Below are 20,258 nucleotides of genomic sequence, written 5' to 3' on the forward strand. Positions count from 1 at the left end.
AGCACACATAGAGCATATGAATTCTTTAACAACAAGACATGTTAGCATATCGTAACTCATAAAGATAAAAGAAAATTAACAAATTACAAGGAGGTGATCACTTAATTTAGAAAAACACAAACATTTCTTTGTTTTGGCTAATTCAAAGAAGAAAATCAACATTGTTAAAACAAAAATAATTTTCATGAATTCCATAATGAAATAAGATATTAAAATAATTCTTAAAACATTGCGAGTTGAGAAATTTTATGAACATTATATAGTAGAAACAATTTCTCTTAAAAATATTTAAGATACACTCATATTATATCATAATTTTTTTTTTAAATAAAAAATAAACTTATAAAAATAAATCAAACCATTCCTTTCTTTTACCTATTTTTTTAAAGACTTCCTAACAAACAAAATTTAATTTAAATAAACATTAACAATTAATAAATTTGGATATCATATTTCATTAATTCCCTCTTATGAATCTGATCCAATCCATATGCTCTCACCAATACCATTCGGTGAAATTTCTCCGACGTTAACCTCACCTCTCCTCCTGTGACTCATGACACCCTACGCTTACACTCTTTCTTTAGGCTGCAACAATTCTGTTACCTTCCTTAAAAGAAATCTATTGGTCTGCAATAATGAAAGGGGTGGCTACGGAGCTGGCCAGTATGAGTATGTACACAGGCATTTTGGTGTCCCTAAATCCTCTTCTGTTCCATGTGCCCACCATTTCGTCCGTTGCATGCAAACTTCACACTCCAATCTTACCACAACTAAGATGTTATAACCAATTCAACGTGGGGCATTCAGTTAGTAGTGAATTGTATACTAAGGAAGATAACGCTGAAGAAGAATACAGGAGTGGTTATGGAGGTTTGAAGTTCAAGGGCACTGTGCCAGATGGTACTCCAAAATTGCGACTCGACGCTTGGGTGGCCGGACAGCTGCAGGAGGTGAGCAGAGCTCGCATACAGTCCAGTGTTCGTCAGGGCCTTGTGCAAGTAAATGGCCACCCCGTTAACAAGGTATTCACTGTTTCTCCTCCCAGCGGTCAATAACAACCCATAATGCTCATTGGGTATTGAAGAAAAATACAATAATGTTTAATCTGTACAAGTAATATATTTTGGACAGTGTTTTCCAAAATAGATAGCTGTATGGAGGAGATAGAAATAAAAGATACCAGAGGGCTAAAATTGGTCCTAGACTGCCTAGTGATCGTCATAATTTTTCGTTCATCGAGTCATGTTTAGCATACGTAGCTTCCTGCAGGATTGAGTTCCAACACAAAACACAATTACATATGTCAGGAATATTTGGAAAAAGATATATACAATTCATAGCTGTATTTTTTTGTGTCCAGTGAAATTAGGGCAAAGATGCACTTTCTGTCTCCTCCCCTCTCTCTCACACACGCAATGCAAGGTATTGATATGCAAAATCCCTAACAACATCTAGCATAGCAACGAACTCATTGGCTCAAGGACAAGTATCAGAAAAACATACAATTCATGAACGTCTACCCCGGTGCGCACACTAGCAGTAGGCGTAAGCATCATTGAAATTAAGGAAAAGCCACTGCAGTTTCAGGATCTGGGTCATTGTCTTTGGGCTTCGTCCAGTCGGTTGTTTCTGGAGGCTTAAAGACAACCAGCACCCTCATGTTAATTTTTTCTTGTTGCTCCAACTTGTTTTTTTTTAAACCATGGGAATTGGTAACCAATTGAAGTGATCTCCAACTTGTTACTCTCATGGCGGGCACTCCTCTCTAGGGGAGTATTCCTCTTTTCATGATGGAGTTTTAGTTTTAGTTTATATTCTTGGTACTTGTAAGAGAGAGGTTCTCTTACACCTATGACAGATTCCCTTACACGTAAAGCACAATATTATAAGAAAGATTGCCTTATTAACTATGATGCATTTATGAAGGACTGACAGCTGCTAAGTAAGGCACATTCCTTGACGAGAGATTCTTTGTACAAGTGCTGGATTACTTCTTTATTAAAGGCTAATGGATCAGGTGCTATCTTTAACATAGGTTGGGCAATCCACTAGGTGAGATTCCTTTGGATATTGAGTGCTCCATTTGAGGCTATAGTCAGTGGTATCCCCCCTCCTGCTGCTATTCTACAAAGAAGGGGAGTGTGCACTAGGTTGAGAAGTTCAGTGATTGACTTTGCTAGTGTGTGCTTGAGAGACACTGTTCTGTTTTGTAATATTTCTTTTGGATGAACAAGAGGAATTTCACTGCTGTTACATAGTTCCAGTGTGCTGTCCATTACATTAATGCTGTGTATATTGGTGTGAACAAGAAGAATGTCACTACTGTTACATAGTTCCAGTGTGCTGTCCATTACATTAATGCTGTGTATTTCCTAGATCCAGTTGCTATTTTATGCAGGGCTGATCTCATCTCCTGATATGTGGTATTTACTTCTGAGTTTTCCATTCAATGTTTTTGTTTATGCAGATCTGAAGCTTTGATTGGTGTTTCAATCTTTCAGTTTTAGTTGTTGGAAAAATTCTTTGAGTGCAGATCTATGTATCACGTGGGTGTAAAATAACAACATGTTATCAGCACTGTGCATTTGAGTTTCTTCAGATGTGTGTATGGAATGGGCTTCTACTAGCGAGAGGGAAGTGCTGGAAGACTTGATCGAGTGTGATGCCTAAAAATATCTAATGATTGGAGAGATCTGTGCTAGAGATTGGCACCAGCTTTTCTGAAGGGTTGAGTGTGTGATGTTCTAGCAGCTCCAGATATTGGAGTGTGATTTGTGCCCTGGAGGGTTGTTTCATAACTTGTGGTAGGTTGCTGATTTGATTTCATTCGCTGATCTGTTTGTTGAAGTTTGTTCTAAGTTTGCAGGATGACTACTATTGTTCTTAGAGAGTGTCTGTCTAGAATGTGCTTCCAACTTTGCATCTTGGAAGTGCTGATTGCAAATGTTGTTGGAGATGGTTCTTTGGGGGATTGTAGAAGGGACTAGTGTTGCTCTGATTGCTAATACTTTGTTTTCCACACAGAAGAAGAGTGTTGTCAAAATGAAGAAAATCCTTATGGATTTGATGAAGGACCATTTGATCCCTGACATCATAGGAACTTAGCTGATGAGATATATGTAGTATTGATCACTCTGTATCTGAGTGAGAATGCATCCTAGAAATTGCTAATGAAGAATCAACACACTCATGCACACGAGTTACACAGACAGAGTGACTAGTTACTTGATGAAGATTAACCAGATCAAATATTTGATTGTGACCATAGGGATGAAGCTTGAGAACAAGGAGCTGGTGTGTGTGGTACTGAATGGGTTTTCAGAGCCATGGGAATCGTTTATGTAGAGTGTCTATGGCCATGAGTACATGCCTGCCTTTGAGCAACTCTAGGATGCCTTAATCCAAGAGGAGACAAGGAGAGTAGCAATCATAGCTAGCAATAATGAGATCCCAAACCAAGTCATCATTAGTAAGGAGAGGAAGGGAGGAAAGAAGGGAGGACCCAAGAAGGGTCACAAGGAACATTCATTTTCATCACATCATGGGAAAAAAGACATGAGTCATGTGAAGTTTCAGAGAACCTAGTTTTTCATAAAAGATTGAAGCGCTTTATGATTCAAGAGTATGGTGCCGATAGGAGCTGAGAAGCTACAATAGATCTCCATGGATGAACAGGTAGCTGATGTAAGGTAAGTATGAGTACTAACGAGACAAGCTTGGGCTTGTGGATTACTCCTCCCAGATTGAGAGGGAGTGAGGATGGACACCTTGTTCTCCATGTGTCATGTACTGTGGCCAGACTAACAACCGTAAGTCAAGTACATGAACACAAATAGCGAGAATGATAGATTGCATAAGCATCATGGACCAACATTCTTGAGACATGTACTATGACCAGGAATGACAACTGTAAGTCAAGTACATTGATCTGGTATAAGAATGGTCTGGAGGACTGACATTTCCTTGTGTCAATTATTGTGACAACGGATTAGGAAATGATCCCGTGGAGGACATTCTTTGGTGAACCTAGGTGGAGTATGTGCCTCATAGAGGTTGTTGTGTGGTGTCTTATTGAATGCCTCCTAACATTGTGCTCTGATCTAGTGGAGAGACAGAGATTACTTGTCAAGGCCTTGGTATTTTGACAATGTCGGTTATGATGGTGTTATCATTGACGATGCTTATTAATCTGGATTCTTTCTTATAGAAGTTTTAAACTTGAGATTATCTTGATAAGTCATTATGAATCCTCCCTAGTTAAGAGGGAGTGTTAAAATTGTAACTAGGGCCGGTCTCCATAATTGTCATTGTATCAATATGTATTTTATGTAAAAAAAAGAAGAAAAATTATTATTATTTTCTAGCATGTTCTTCATGCTTTGTTTTAGTCAAAAGAAAATGTAAAAAGGCATGTTCTTCGTGACCCTTGTAAAAGAAACAAAATTGAATTTTTGTCAAGTGCTATTTGTCTCACCAATATATTAAGTCGACCCTCCTACCCTCAAGTAAGCTAAACTACATGTGGCACCCATTTGCTTGTGGAGAAGACTATTTATAGACCACTCACATCTCTCATTTGGACATCATCTTACACACATAAATCTGATTTAAAATGAAGATGAAGAAGAACTTTTGGAGGACGAAATCAAGAAGACAAGACTACTTGTTGAAGGATATTTTTGAAGGTCGAAAAAGAAGTAGAAGTCTGAGGCATGACAAAACAGTAGAGAATATCTTTGAGGGATGTAAATAGTGCGAGGTATATCTCTGAGGCAGGTAATAGTGCGAAATATATCTTTGAGGCATGTAACAATACGAAGTATATTTCAGAGGCATGATAAAACAGTGCAAAGAATTCCTGAAGCATAGAAACAATGCAGAGTAAGTTTGAACTATGGTATATTTGTGGAATGATGTGAAGTAACTCTGTGAAAGCATTATGCATGACATGATATGAGGTATAAGTCGAAATTCAAATTGAAGTAGATATCCTTGTAGACTTATTTGTGGATAGTTTGAGGCATCTTATCTTTGGAGGCCTTGGAGGGTTGAGTTGGGTTTTAGAGAATGGTTATCTTGTCTATGACTTGGATTTCTCTTGTTGATGAAGAATTTATAAGGAAAGGATTGTTGGGTTTTCCCCTTGCTGGGTTTTCCCTGGCCTCTAGCCTAATTTCTGGTGTCTCTTCTCTTTTTGTGCATTATATTTGTATAATTGCTTGTTGTCCTAATGAACGAAGTAATGGCTAAATGAAAAACATATATAAACAGTCACAAGTAATTATCATGCTAAGAAATTCTATCACGCTTTCGAATTTCAACATGTCATCTTTGACAAATAACATTTATTATGTTTCCTTTGTCGATGATTTCTTCAAAAAGACTCGTATCTACTTATGAAGACCAAGGATGAAGTCTTTGAGAAGTTTTAAGAGTTTAAAGCTGTAAATTTTAGTTAACAATGGTATATTCTATTGTTAGCACAATTTTCTTCAATTTTCCTTAGCAGCCCAATAACAATTTCCAATTTCCAATAGCAATCACAATAATCACATTGACAGTAAAGCAGATAGAACATGAAACAAAATGCAAAAGACAAGCCAAGACAAGAGGACAACAAATTTGGCGGATGCTAGGGAAGAACCCCAATGTGGGGAAAATCGTTTGATCAATTCTTCTTATTATTATATCAAAAGTTCAACAGGGAGAGAGTACAAAAGTCGAATTGATTTGCCCAATTCAAAGTAAAAAACAACCCTATAAATTTCTGCAGTCAACTGTAGTCAAACTTCAACCCTAACCAGAAAGTCAACGCTGGTCAAATCAACAATAAATCATCCTCAAAGCAGCTCGGTCTTCCATAGTCAAACTCGGCCTGATCAGGAGGTCAAATTTAGCCCAAAACATCTTGGTCAAACTTGGTCAAAGGAGAGAGAAAAATTGCTATAATTTTCTGCGGTCAAACTACAGTCAATCTTGAAGTCAACACTGGTCAAACTGCCTAGATTCCCTCGATTTCTGTGCCCAGAAATGCGGCCTAAAAAGACAAAATATCCTCCAAAAATCGCAATCAAAGCTGGTCAACAAACCCTTGGTCAACGCTGGTCAAACTGTAGAATTTTCTGTGATTTTCGGCCCTGTAATTTAGTCTGAAATTTTGTCCTTCTTGCCACACGTGTGAGAGAGAGAGAAGTTGCCCAATAATTGTACGAACCAATGAGAGAAGGAAAGAGAATGAGTGAGTGATGAATGTGCCAAATGAGGAGGAAGGACACTTGTATTTATACAATTCATTGTGGGTGAAGAGACACATCCATTGGGCTTTCTGAGCATACATGATGATGAGGCCAACCTGAACAAATAGTACATGAGTGGGCATAGATTCAAAATCATACTTCTGCTTGTCCAAATGAGATGATCTTTATATCAATTTTGATCCTCTCAAAAAGAGGGATTTAATGTAATCATCATCTCCATCAAAAGAGCTGTTTCAAGGTGGAGTTTGGCCCTAGTTGCCAATTTTAACACTCTCTCTCAACTAGGGAGAATTCCACTTGCCAATCCATCTGTCATCATCGATCATCATGCCATCCTGTCGTCATGTATAATCTCTGTCATCTCATCTCTGCTCTGCTGAACCATGATGTAATAATGAAAAAGAATCGATCGAGAGTGAGTCACAAGACCTTACCACTTTCCACTGACAAAAATCTGTCCAAAGGTAGAACCTCAAATGATCCCAGATCAAGTTGTTGAACACCATGCATCCTAGGTATAGGGAGCACGACAGTACACGATGCGTCCATCGGTAGTGCTATGGTTCCTATCCACGTTTCCTAACTCTTTGGCCAGATGAGAGGTACTTCCCATGAGTCCCAGACTACATGGGTAGGATGTATGCTGGGGCATCAGCAGGAGAAGGTGAACCACTCATCCTACTCATACGTCATAGAAGAAGGTGAACCACTCATCTTATGCATATGTCAATTGTAGAGGAAGGTGAACGACTCACCCTACACACATGTCACCATGGGGTATTACAGGGTAAGGTGAACCACTCACCTTACACACATGTCACCGTGGGGTATCACAGGGGAAGGTGAATCCCTCACTCTGTACACAGCGCACCAATAGGGGAAGGTGAACCACTCACCCTATGGTCGCTCATAGCTCCAAGAAGTACCCCAAGTCCCTAGGAGCTCTCAGAGCTGAGTGTCCAACTCAAGCGGGACCCTCATGGGAGGGTCTTTCCACGACTCTCTCGGAAGGTTAAGAATTTGGCCTTCCCCAAAGGCTTTGTGAGGATATCTGTGACCTGCTCATCAGTCTTGATGTGTTGGAGCCTTATTGCTCCATTGTACCATATCCCTGATAAAGTGGTACTTGATATCAGTGTGCTTGGAGCGGTCGTGGAACACGGGATTCTCTGAAAGGCGAATCCCACTCTGGTTGTCACAAAAGATCACGGTGGTATCCAACATGTGCTCAAATAGCTCACTGAAGAGCTTCCTCAACCAAACAACTTCACAACAAGCCATACTAGCTGCAATGTATTCGGCCTCGGCGATGCTTAGAGCAATTGATTTCTGCTTCCTGCTCATCCAAGAAATTGAAGCAGACCCTAATGAGAAGCAACATCCAGACGTGCTCTTACGATCCACCACACTGCCAACCCAATCAACATCTGTATATCCATGCAGCCTCAAATTCCTGACAGTGTATCTCAGTCCATAATTGATTGTGCCCCGGAGATATCTCAAGAGATTCTTAGCAGCAATCCAATGTATGTGATGAGGCTTGACCATAAATTGACTCAACGTATTCACAACGAAGCATATGTCAGGACAAGAGTTTACCAAGAACATCAGGGCCCCCACAAGTTGTCTATATTTGGAAGGGTTTGCTAATTTGGGCCCAACAACACTTCCACATAGCTTCTTGAAGTTGAGTTCCATTGGAGTAGACACAGACTTGCAATCCACCATCCCACATCTCTCAAGCAGCTTCACAATGTATTTTCCTTGAGAAAGGAAAATCTCACCTGGCTTTTGCTAGACCTCCAGGCCTAGGAAGTAGTGCATCAGTCCTAGGTCTTTCATCTCGAACTCGGAAGCCAACTCCCTCTTGCATTAATAAATGAGAGGGCCTGCACCTGTCAAAAAAAGATTATCCACATAAAGGACCGGAACGAGAGGCATGCCATTTTCAACCTTGAAATATAGGTTAGGGTCAACTTTGCTCCTTGTAAATCCTAGCTTCATAAGAAGCTATCAATCCTCTCATACCAAGCCCTGTATTTCTTCAATCTGCATACGTGTGTCCTTCGATCTTGTACTTCGAACCCCTCAGGTTGTTCCAAGTAGGCTTCCTCCTTAAACGAGCCATCCAAGAAAGCAGTCTTAACATCCATTTGGTGTAGGCACCATCCTTGAGAGGCAACAAGAGCAATGATCGAACGGATAGTGGTATATCGGGCAACTGGTGCAAATATCTCATCATAGTCCACTCCTTCCTTTTGAGAGAAGCCTCTGGCTTTGTATCTTTCAGCGCTCCCATCAGCTCCATGTTTGATTTTGTAAAGCCATTTAGAAGTGACCGCAAACTTGTCCTTGGGTCTAGGAACCACATCCCAGACATCATTTTTCATGATTGATTTGTATTCCTCATTCATCGTATCTTTCCATACTTGGTGTTGCACGACTTCTTCTAATGTACATGGCTCAGATTGAACAATAGTACTCATAGCAACAAGGTACCCTTGATACTTGTTTGGCTTCTTACTTTCACAAAATGTCCCTCTTGGAGCAATATGCTTTTCAACATCTTCGAGAGTGTCTTTGAGCCACAAAGGTCTTTTTCTTGAGGTAGAGGGATCACCAGGAGGTGGATCAATGGGATCCATCGAGCCTTCAACATCGGGCATAGGCTCATCGGACGAAGGTTCATCTTGCTTTCCTGTAGCATCATCATTCTCTTTTCCTGGAATGGGGAGATCTCTGGCTTTCCCAAGAGCAGTGTCTTCATCGAATGTAACATCATGGCTTACTTCCACATCTCGTTGACCAAGCACATAGATTCTATATGCCTTTGAGTTTTCACTGTAGCCCACAAATGTTCCTTTCTTCCCGCATGCTCCCAACTTGTTTCTCTTTTCTTTAGGCACATGAAAATACACGAGACAACCAAATATTCTAAAATGAGAAACATCAGGTTTCTTACCAGTGAAAACTTCTTCAGGTGTCTTGAAATTCAATGCTTGATGTGGACACCTATTTTGAACATATACGGTAGTATTGGCAACTTCTCCCCATAAGAAGTTTGGTAGACCTAGATCATGGAGCAAGGCATAGGTGGCTTCCATGATCATTCAATTCTTCCTTTCAACAACTCCGTTTTGCTCTTAATGCCAACCTCTCTGCAATAGTCATTTAATTCATTTGATTCATATTCGGTTCCATTGTCGGTCCTCAATATTTTGATCTTCTTCCCTATTTGATTCTCACCAAGGCTCTGAAAGAACGGAACCATTTGAACACTTCATCCTTCTTTTTCAAGAAATAGATCCATGTTTTACGAGAGAAGTCATCCACAAAGATAGCATAATATAAGTATCCTCCTAATGATGTTATGGGCAACATACCAGATAGGTCAGAATGGACCAATTGAAGAATATCAGAAGTTTGACTTTCACTTGAAGGGAATGGTCCCCATGTAAGTTTCCGAGCTGCACAATCTTGGCAAATTCCTTCACGATTCATGTTGAATTCGGGCATACCCGTGACCATCTTCCTTACCCCAAGTAAGGCTTTGTAATGAAGGTGGGCAAATCTTTGATGCCATAATTCGGATTGAAGAGAAGTATTGCAAGACATGCCACCCAAAGGATTTCCTCCAACTTGATAAAGACCATCAACCCTAAATCCAAGTGTAAATGCATCTTTAGGGTTTCTTTGCCAAAGACGTATCTTTCCATCAATGAATGCTACTTTGAATCCTTTATCTTCCATCACATAAATAGATACCAGGTTCTTCTTCAAATTGGGCACATACAATACTTCTTGTAGATGAGTGGTTTGACCTTGATTCAAGTGAAGAGTGACAGTCCCTATCCTTTTCACAGGGTAGGTAGCATTGTCTTCAAGTATGATCTCCAAATTAGTCTTCTTTTCAATCAAATTTGAGAGGGCCTCCTTGTACCCAGTGAAGTGCCTTGAGGCACCACTATCAATCAACCAATGATCCAAAGTGTCCGGAGGAGAGGCAGTAGTGAGGGCAGAAATAAGATAAAATTCTTTTTGTTTTTCTACAACATTAGTTTCCTCATACCTGGAATTTCTCGTCCTTTTGGGAGGTCGACCATTACCATATCGAGCAGCGGGAGCATTCCTCTTTCCTTTGTTGTTGAACCTGTTGTTCCTTTGATTGCCATTGCCTTTGAAATTGTTGTGATTGTTGTTGTTGTCGTTATCCTGTGGAGTATCCTTCTTGTGAGTACACTCTCTAGCATAGTGGCCAAACTTGTTGCAATTGTAGCATGTTCTTTTTCTTCCTTTTTTGAATCCCCGCTTGAATGCTTGACCTTGTCTCTTTGGACCAACATTGTTTTTCCTCTTTGCATGAGCGGAGAAAGTAGTAGGTTCATTTTCATTTGAAGGCTTGTTGTTGGTTTGGGGTAGCATCGGATGTGCTTTAGCCATGAAAATTAGTGGAGAGGCTAAAACACGTGATATCTCCAAGACTCATAAATGGTTTGGGGAAATTCTACCCGGTGAAGAAGATATTAAAATAATTAATATTTTTAATGGGTTCCTAAGTCTAAACTTAGGAAAATAAAAATATTAATGGGTATTAATATAAAACTGGGCTAGAAGGTTCTAAATGACATGGATCAAGCCAAATCTAATCTTAGCTGTTGATTAGAGATGTAATCTCGGCTGTTGAAGACTCAACAAAAAAAGTATAAGAGGAGGCTTGAGGGTCAGTTGGTGTTGACACCTAATCCTCAACGGATGGGTGAACTGGAACGTGAACAGTCATCAAGAAGATGAACTGTTCCGTCTCCTTTTTGTATATAAACAATAGTTCTCTAATGAAATTATATATCAGTTTTTCTTCTGCTCATTCTGGAGTTACCCTGGCCTGACATGGTATCAGAGCACAGGTCCCAGGTTCTAAAAATAGTTGTAACTCCTGCCTCTGTCCTGAGTGCTGCTCTCTCCTGAGCGCTGCTCTGCCCTGAGTGTCATTGATTCTCTGCGCATCATTGATTGTCTGCGCCTCTGTCCTGCATCTCAATGATGATTCTCTGCGCTCTCTGACTAACATGAACGCCAGAGACTGCGCATTGTTTTTATGAACATATCTTACCGTTTTAGCGTCCATAAGCATTGAGCTATTCAGCGTTAATGCATATATTACTGGTTACCGTTGAACGCACTCCTAGCCGAGTTTTTTGTCATCTCATTACCACATCCCCATCCCTTTCAAACGTTACACATACAATCGCCTCAATTGTTTAGCTGAAACATTGGGCGGATATCTTTGTGAAAAACGTATTGCAGGACGATCCCTTGACTCCTCCGAACGATTACACATCTTGTATTTCCATCTGATCATCTTTTCGCAAGACACCTTCTACCAATCCGCTCTGCGCCTCGGCTCTGGTCTTCACACTCGTAGGTTTTGAATAGCACAAAGTCTCCGCGTCCATGAAGCACTCAAGAACCAGTTTCGATAAACTGTAACCCTGAGCTTGTGATCGACTGTATAGGTATCATCGGTGGAGCCCAGAATTACGCTGTGGACCGAGGCGTGAATGGGAAGTTGAGTACAGCGATTGCAGACATTTTGGAGTCCAAACTATCAGTGGACAAGTCACGCTGGTATATCAGTGGACTAGTCACGCTTTTATATCAAGTTTTATGATGCACAATCTCAAGTTTTACTTTGGTTTCAGAGGCTCCACATTTTAGAAATTTGCGTGGCGGAAGGTTTCGGCTCTAGAGAATTTCATATAATCATAGATGGTTGATGCAAAATAGCTCACATGGACTGGACATGGAAAGCATTTATAAGTTTCATAACATTTTAGCATAGCTTATTTAGTCCACGTTGCATCTTGTTATAAATAATGTTTCATATACTCAGAAACTTTTGCACCATATTCATATTGCAAGACTTGTGAAATGAATAGAAGTGGCATTCGTAGATGGTTTTCGAAAGGCTCAGTAGTAAATGTCTTATTAGATAGCCAATTTAAAAATATGGCGACATGAGAGCACTGTAATTTATTTGAGAACAGTTTTGTCATCATTTATTATTTGAGAGCAGTTCGGATTCTGTTTGTCATCACTCACGACCGCAAGGATATGAGTGTGAATGTCCGAATGGAGTCAAGTATTGCGCAGTTTATGTAAGCAGTCTTTCAAAGCAGTCAAAGTATTGTGCAGTTTTCAAAGGGTTTATTTATCATTCTGAGTATTGCGTTGTTCTTCAAAGTATTTATATATATCAATCAAAGTGTTTGATATTACGCAATTTATTACACAGTTTTCTTTTGAATGATAATGCTGCATTGAAAAGTTATCATTTCAATGCTGATGCTTCTAGCAAACATTAGAGGGATTTGAAGGCTGTAACGTAAGGAAAGTTTTTTTTTATCAGCAGAGATATTTTTTTTACAGAATGCATTCAATCATCTCTATGGTCGGAATAGTTCTCACTGGCAAGGAGAACTATTCTGAATGGTCTCGGATGGTAAAACACACCCTCATCTACAATGAGTTGTGGAAAGGAGTGTGTGTCGGAGAAGAAGACAAAGACCCTGTGCAGCCTACATCAGATAAAGAACTTGTCATTTGGGAAAACAAGAACAACAAAGCCTATGCATTGATCGCAGCATCTGTAAATGAAGAAGTAAGTCGTCATATTTCATCCTATTCCACTGCCTTTGAAGCTTTACAAAAGCTGAAAGAACTCTATGATTCACATTCTGCACTTGAAGTTGTTCAGCTCATGATTAAACTCTTCACTCTTGAACTGAAAAATAATGATCCCCTTGCTCTTGCATCTGAAATAAAGTCTATAATGCATGATATTAAATCCACTAAGGTTGAGCTGGATATCTCTCTTATTGCCTTTCTCAAAGCACTCTATCCTACCTACTCCAATTATCTTGAGTCTTTAGAAGCAAATGGAAATCTTAAAGACATAACCTTTGAGTCTCTTGTGAAAAAGTTTGTTGAAAGAGAGAAAGCCTTTGGAAAGAAAACAATCCCTGAATCTTCTGAAGAGACTGTTTGCCTTGCTCATAAAGAAAAGCATCCTGCTCAAGATTCTACAAGAGGAAGAGGTGGACGAAGAGGAAGAGGAAGATACTTCAGAGGCAGGGGGGGCAGACATTCTCAAGGAGAAAAGGCAGATCTGCATTGCATTCGCTGCAAACGAAATGGATCACATGATGCTTCTACATGCAAGCTACCATGGGACAAAATTGAGCAGAGAAGAAACCAGCAGAAAGGTAAAACTGATGACACAGACAAAGGTAAAGCACCTGAATCCGCTCACTATATTGAGGCACAATGTAACATTGGAGTAAATGAAGATTTGTTTAATGCTTCACTTGCTTCTTCGAAAAATGATTGGTTGCTTGATTCAGGAGCAACCTGTCATATGACTCATAGGAAAGATTTTTTTGAAGATTTCACTGACAATGTTGATGGAGCAGTATACTTTGCAGATCAGTCAAAAATCAAGCCATCAGGGCTTGGCAGAATCAGGCTTAAACTGTCTGGTCTTCTAGACTTTCTTCTGGATCATGTTCTATATCTCCCACAGCTCAAGAGAAACTTGCTGCCCCTGGTCCACATCCGCCAGCGAGGTCACTCCATTCATATGTTTGATGGCAAGCTTGAGGTAAGAAAGGCATCTGACCACTCACTTGTCATGAGGGGTATAGAAGAAGAAAGACTTCTTAAACTGCAAGGAACCTTTGCTCATGCACAACATTTCTCATATATTTCTCATCATGAAGAAGGTACACTTCCATCAAGTTTATTATGGCATGCTAGATTTGGACATTTAAACTATGACAGTCTCCGCTTATTAAAGAAAAATGGTGTTGCTGGTTTGCCTACAATTCCTAGAAAACATAAGCAATGTGATGCTTGCATTCTAGGAAAGCATAGCAAACAGTGTTTTCATGATTCACATTCAAGAGCACATAGGAAGCTTGAACTCATTCATTCAGATTTATGTGGTCCAATGCCTGCTCCTTCTGCAAATGGAAATAAATATATCATGACATTTATTGATGATTACACCAGAATGTGTTGGGTTTATTTATTGAAGAACAAATCTGATGCTTTTCAAACATTCAAGAATTTTCATAAGTGGATTGAAAATGATGCACAATCTCATATTGGGTCTATTCGCACTGATAATGGAAAAGAATATACATCAAATGAATTTGAAAACTATCTTCGCCAACATGGGATCAAACATCAAACAACTGTACCTTATAATCCCCAACAGAATGGTGTAGCAGAAAGAATGAATAGAACAATCTTGAATATGGTACGATCCATGCTTTTCTTCAAAAATGTAAAGATAATGTTTTGGGCTGATGCTGTTCTATGTATTGCATATATAAAGAATAGATGTCCATCTAGTGCTATAAGAAACAAGACTCCTTATGAATTGTGGTATGGACATGTTCCTTCGGTAAAACATCTCAGGATCTTTGGTTCCACCTGTTATGCTTTAATACCAAAGGTACATAGAAACAAACTTGGTGCTAGAAGTCGTAAGTGTATCTTCCTGGGGTATTCAAACACCTCTAAAGCATACCGTCTCTATGATGAAGTAAATAAAAAGTTTGTTGTATCTAGAGATGTCATTTTTCTTGAATCATCCAAATCTGACAGTGTTGTTGAGCGGCAACTTGATCGCTTGGATAGATTCACAAAAACGAAATCATTTCAAGAGTTTGAGAATCAGATTCCACATCTTGAAGGGGGGATTCCTATACTAGATCAACATATGGAATCTTCTTCTGAAGAACAATCTCCCTTGCATGAAACTCCAACACCGGATGATCCTTTAAGTGATGTAATTGATAGAATTGGGAGACTCAATCTTGATTCAGTCCCAACTCAATCAACAGAGCAGCCTGGACCATCTCAGAAAGGTCCCCCAAAGTGGCTGACAAAGACACTTGAAAGTGTTCATCCTGATGAAATTGGAAAAACAGGAACCAGAAATACAAACCGACAAGATGGAGGTGATGTAGATAACTCTAATTCACCTGTTGATATGGATGTTACTTATGATTGTGAATTGAACTTGTCTACAGATTTTGAACCAACTTCCTTCAAAGAAGCTTCTTCTCATGATGAATGGAAAGAAGAGATGCAGAAGGAGTATGATGCCCTCATAAAGAATGGCACTTGGAAGCTGGTTGATCCTCCATTTGGAACCAAACCAATTGGCTGCAAGTGGGTCTACAAGAACAAGTACAAAGCTGATGGCTCACTTGACAAGCACAAAGCTAGGCTTGTGGCAAAAGGTTTTGCACAGAAGGAAGGGGTCGATTATGAGGAAACTTTTGCCCCCACAGCAAAATGGGCCACCATCCGGACACTCTTTGCACTAGCTGCTCAGAACGGTTGGAAAGTCCATCAAATGGATGTAAAAACTGCATTCTTGAATGGAGATCTAAAAGTGAATGTTTTTATGTCCCAGCCTGAAGGATTTGCTATGAAAGGACATGAACACAAAGTATGCAAACTTGTGAAGTCCTTGTATGGCCTCAAACAAGCACCACGAGCCTGGTATGAAAAACTAACTGAGCATCTTCTGAAACTCAACTTCAAACATTTTGATCTTGATGATGCAACTTTATTTGTCAAGAAAGTTGGCAAAACAGTTGTATATCTTGTGGTATATGTAGATGATCTTTTAATGACAGGGAACAATGAAAGCTATATTGCATCCATAAAGAAAGAATTAGGAAAAAGTTTTGAAATGACTGATTTGGGCTATGTTCATTACTATCTTGGCATTGAAGTAACCCAACATCCAAAATCCATATTTCTTTCTCAAAAGAAATACATTGGAGATTTGTTAAACAGATTTGGCATGACAGAGTGCAATCCTCTTTCTACTCCAATGGAACAAAACTTGAAGCTCACATCTATTGAAGGAAAGGAATTTGAGGATGCAACAAAGTATAGACAGCTTGTAGGAAGTCTCATCTACCTCACTACTACCAGACCAGACATTTCATTTGCTGTTGGAATCCTCTCCAGGTTTATGCAAAAGCCTTGTGAGGGACATTGGTCTGCTGCAAAAAGAGTTCTAGGGTACTTGAAGGGAACTCAAGACCTTGGAATCAAGTATACACAGGTGGACGACTTCAACTTGATTGGATACTCTGATTCAAACTTCGATGGAGACAAAGAAACTGGGGTATCTACTTCAGGATATGCTATGAGTCTTGGATCAGGAGCTGTCTCCTGGAGATCACGCAAACAATCAGTACCAGCAGATTCCACAACAGAAGCAGAATACGTGGCAGCAGCTGAAGCAACGAAAGAAATTGTGTGGCTCAGGAAAATTCTTGAAGATTTGCAGGTAAAACAAATACAATCAACTCCACTCATGATTGATAACACCTCTGCAATAAAGTTGGCCAAGAACCCAAAGTTCCATGATCGTACTAAGCACATCAATACTAAATATCATCTGATCCGACATCATGTTGAGGCCAAAACAATCCATCTCCGTCATTGTTCCACAAACGAGCAAATTGCAGACATCTTCACCAAAGCGCTTGGAAGAGAAAAGCTTGAAAGATTCAGAACGATGCTTGGACTCACCAACATCCCTTCAGATTAAGGGGGGGAATGTTGACACCTAATCCTCAACGGATGGGTGAACTGGGACGTGAACAGTGATCAAGAAGATGAACTGTTCCGTCTCCTTTTTGTATATAAACAATAGTTCTCTAATGAAATTATATATTAGTTTTTCTTCTGCTCATTCTGGAGTTACCCTGGCCTGACAGTTGGAGACACACCAGAGTGATTAGTCAGCTTGATTTTCTAGAGCGGGGTTTGCTAAGAGAAATTGAACTAGTGATCAGTATTGCAGCGAGGGGCAGTGAGTGCAAGGCAGAGAGGTAGAGATAGTGCTGGAAGACCATTGCAGAGGCAGAAAAGCAGACACAGAGCCAGCAGGAGCCACGCAGAGGCTAGCAGTGACTGCGTAGAGGCCAGAAGGGCCCGCGTGAGTGACGCAGAGGCTGCAGAAGTGACGCAGAGGGCCAGAGAGGTTGCGCAGAGCCTCAGAGGGCTGACACAGTGCCTCAGAGAGGTGCTGGATAGGGTTTCGTGGGGCAGACTTTCAGAATATCTACTTCCGAAGAGAGGTATTATTGCCAGATTTTTTTATCTCTGTCGGGTGAGCCAGTTTGGCACCTAGTGTACTCAAGAAAAGCTGCTTAATAATAAAACCCTCAGAATTGCTGCACCAGTTTTCCCAAGTTGGGTTTTTCCGGGGACATTTGTTCAAAAATAACGGTGTCCTTTGTGTTTTGTCTATTTCTTTCAGCTTTTGATCTGTGTATGGTTGAGACTGTATTGTGTTTATTTCAATGTTTATATGGTTAAATAACTTGTTAGTAATTAAACAAGTAGGCGAAATAAACTAGAGAATACATAAAAATTTCTAACAGGGAATACTTAGAAATTTCAACATGGTATTAGAGCATTGCAGATCACAGGAGAGCTGAAGGCACCAGTGGAATCAGAGAATTTGTAGCAGGAACAACTGTCCTGAGTGACAAAAACTGTTCCTAAGCAGAAAGTAGTAGTGAAGGGGTGATGTAGAGGGTTTGCGTCATTAGTTCGAGCTAGAGAGAGGGCAGCGCAGAGGCAGAGGAAGGCAAAAGAGGCTCACAAAGAGCCACGTCATCCTACTTAGCTAAGTAGGAGTGATGCAGTTGGCCAGGGGAGCAAATCAACCTTATCGGGATTGCGTAGAGCCAAGAGGCTCAGTTTCTTCAGTTGCTGGGGCATAGGAAGCTGTGGGCAGATTGCAGAGAGTGAAGTTGGTGGGGTGCTGTTGCTATCGAGGCAAAACAGTACCTAATGGGACAAAACCAAGGTAGAGGGAGTCGCTACCTAGGCGGATTTCTGACCAAGAAATCCAGATTAGTGTTGCAGGAGCATAGGAGATCGGAGAGGTGCGATTCGACTGTTGGCAGGAGGATTTCCAGGAGGGAAATCGAGACTCAGAGGGAGTCTAGCAGAGAACTTCCAGGAGGGAAGTAGAGACTTAGAGGGAGTCGAAGAGAGAACTTCCAGGAGGGAAGTAGAGACTTAGAGGGAGTCGAAGAGAGAACTTCCAGGAGGGAAGTAGAAACTCAGAGGAGTCGAAAAGAAGAGCAGAGATGGCCATGAACGGACTAACGGATCGAGAAAGGTTGGACAGGGCGTCCAACTTTGTCATCTGGAAGGCCAAGATCCTGTCTGTTCTAGATAGACATTGAATCAAGGCCTTCGCCTTGAGAACCGTGGCTATCCCAGTCGACCTAGTTGACAACGAAAAGTATGAGGATGCGATGGCCAAGGCAAAGTGCATAATCCTTGATGGGGTCAAGGATCATGTAGTTCAACATATTGCCGAGAAGAATACGGCAAAGGAAATGTGGGACACCTTGATGACATTGTATCAGGGCACTTCTGTGCAGAGGAAGATGCTATTGGAGAATCAACTGCAGTCATACCAGATGCAGAAGGGGGAGCAGATAGATCACTTCCTTAGTAGGTTGCAAGAGATCTGGGACCAACTGACTTCCATAGGGGCCATGCCGGATCAAGAGTTAATGGTGAGGACTGCCCTGAACGCAGTCTCCGAGGAGTGGGAGACATTTGTCCAAAGCATTTTGGGCAGAGCGAATCTTCCAGGATGGGAAGAATTGTGGGCAGCTCTTCGCCAAGAAGAGATTAGACGACTGACCAAGGCGGGAAGCAATAACAAAGGAGCCCAGGTCAAGAAAGAGGAGGAAGAGGATGCAACTCTGGCATCTGCGGGGCAGCAAGGGAAGAGGAAGAAAAAGGACCTCTCCAAGATTAAGTGCTTCAACTGTGGGGAGTTGGGCCATTATGCAACCCAGTGTCCCAGGAAGAAGAATAAGGGAGAGGCGTCTGACTCCAAGGCAGCGCCAGCGAAGGCAGAGAAGGAGGTAGAGGATGATGACGATTGTGCCATGAGTGCTCATGTACCTCTAGAGAAGAGGTGGGGAGACATCGAGCTGTAGTCAGGAGGACTACAAAAGATGAGGGGCAGGATCCTTGAGGTACCCAAACTCATGGATCATATCCTGCTACGGGAGCCCTGAAGTGACAGTAGCAAGATGGCAGATGTCAGTAGAAGCGACAGAGAGTGCTAGAGTGCAGTAGTCCTAGGCAGCGCATAGAGGGTTGTAGCAGTGCGAGAGGCACAGAGGAGGTTGCAGCAGTGCAGGAAGGCACAAAGGTGTTTGTAGTAGTGCGAGAGGCATAGAGGTTGTTTCAGCAACGAAGAGACAGCAGAGGGAGCACATGATAGCGACAGAGAGAGCTTCAACATCAGGAGGGTTTCTAGCTTAACAAGGATGTCAGTAGTTGGGTAGATCAGTTACCATAGTCTCAGTAACTGAGTTGCAGTGTAGCAGTAGCAGTGGTAGTGCTATGGGCAGCATGATGCAGCATGATGAGAGAGGGATGCAGTGCGGATGCAGAGTTGGGAAGAAGGATCAACAGCAACACGGATGCAGTGCAGATGCAGAGTTGGAACGAAGGACTAGCATTAGCACGGATGCAGAGGGAGCTGCCGTACAGATGTAGCAATGGCAGTGGTAGAACCATGGGCAAGAGTAAGGATGCAGCAGTGCAGAGGATGTTGGGTAGGAAGGCCAAGCATCAACACAGGTACCGGTGCCGGATGATCAGGGTGATGTTCAGTGGTGGAGTATTACTAGAGCACATTCCTCGCTAAGAGGGAGTGTTGATTTGGGGTAGCATCGGATGTGCTCTAGCCATGAAAATTGGTGGAGAGGCTAAAGCACGTGAGATCTCCAAGATTCATAAATGGTTTGGGGAAATTCTACCCGGTGAAGGAGATATTAAAATAATTAATATTTTAATCGGTATTAATATAAAAATGGGTTAGAAGGTTCTAAATGACATGGATCAAACAAATCTAATCTTAGC

General features: G+C 41.0%; 1 protein-coding gene across 3 annotated transcripts in view; it reads left to right on the top strand.

Annotated features, from left to right (window-relative positions):
- The first annotated feature begins 477 nt into the window (after window positions 1-477).
- The window catches only part of LOC149249279 (Pseudouridine synthase family protein), a 375,151-nt gene continuing 355,370 nt past the window's right edge, over window positions 478-20,258 (top strand). Inside the window, exon 1 of one of the 3 annotated variants that reach the window (XM_089458665.1) lies at window positions 478-1,025. In XM_089458665.1, coding sequence (XP_089314791.1) covers window positions 639-1,025 — 387 coding nt within the window. In that variant the 5' untranslated portion in view covers window positions 478-638. The remainder of the gene's footprint in view (window positions 1,026-20,258) is intronic. The other 2 variants (XR_016266746.1, XM_089458664.1) reach the window with 2 other exon arrangements.

Source organism: Pinus tabuliformis, chromosome 7 (genome assembly GCF_031772625.1).
Source record: "Pinus tabuliformis cultivar Carrire ecotype Pingquan chromosome 7, CPIR1, whole genome shotgun sequence".
NCBI classification, from domain to species: domain Eukaryota; kingdom Viridiplantae; phylum Streptophyta; class Pinopsida; order Pinales; family Pinaceae; genus Pinus; species Pinus tabuliformis.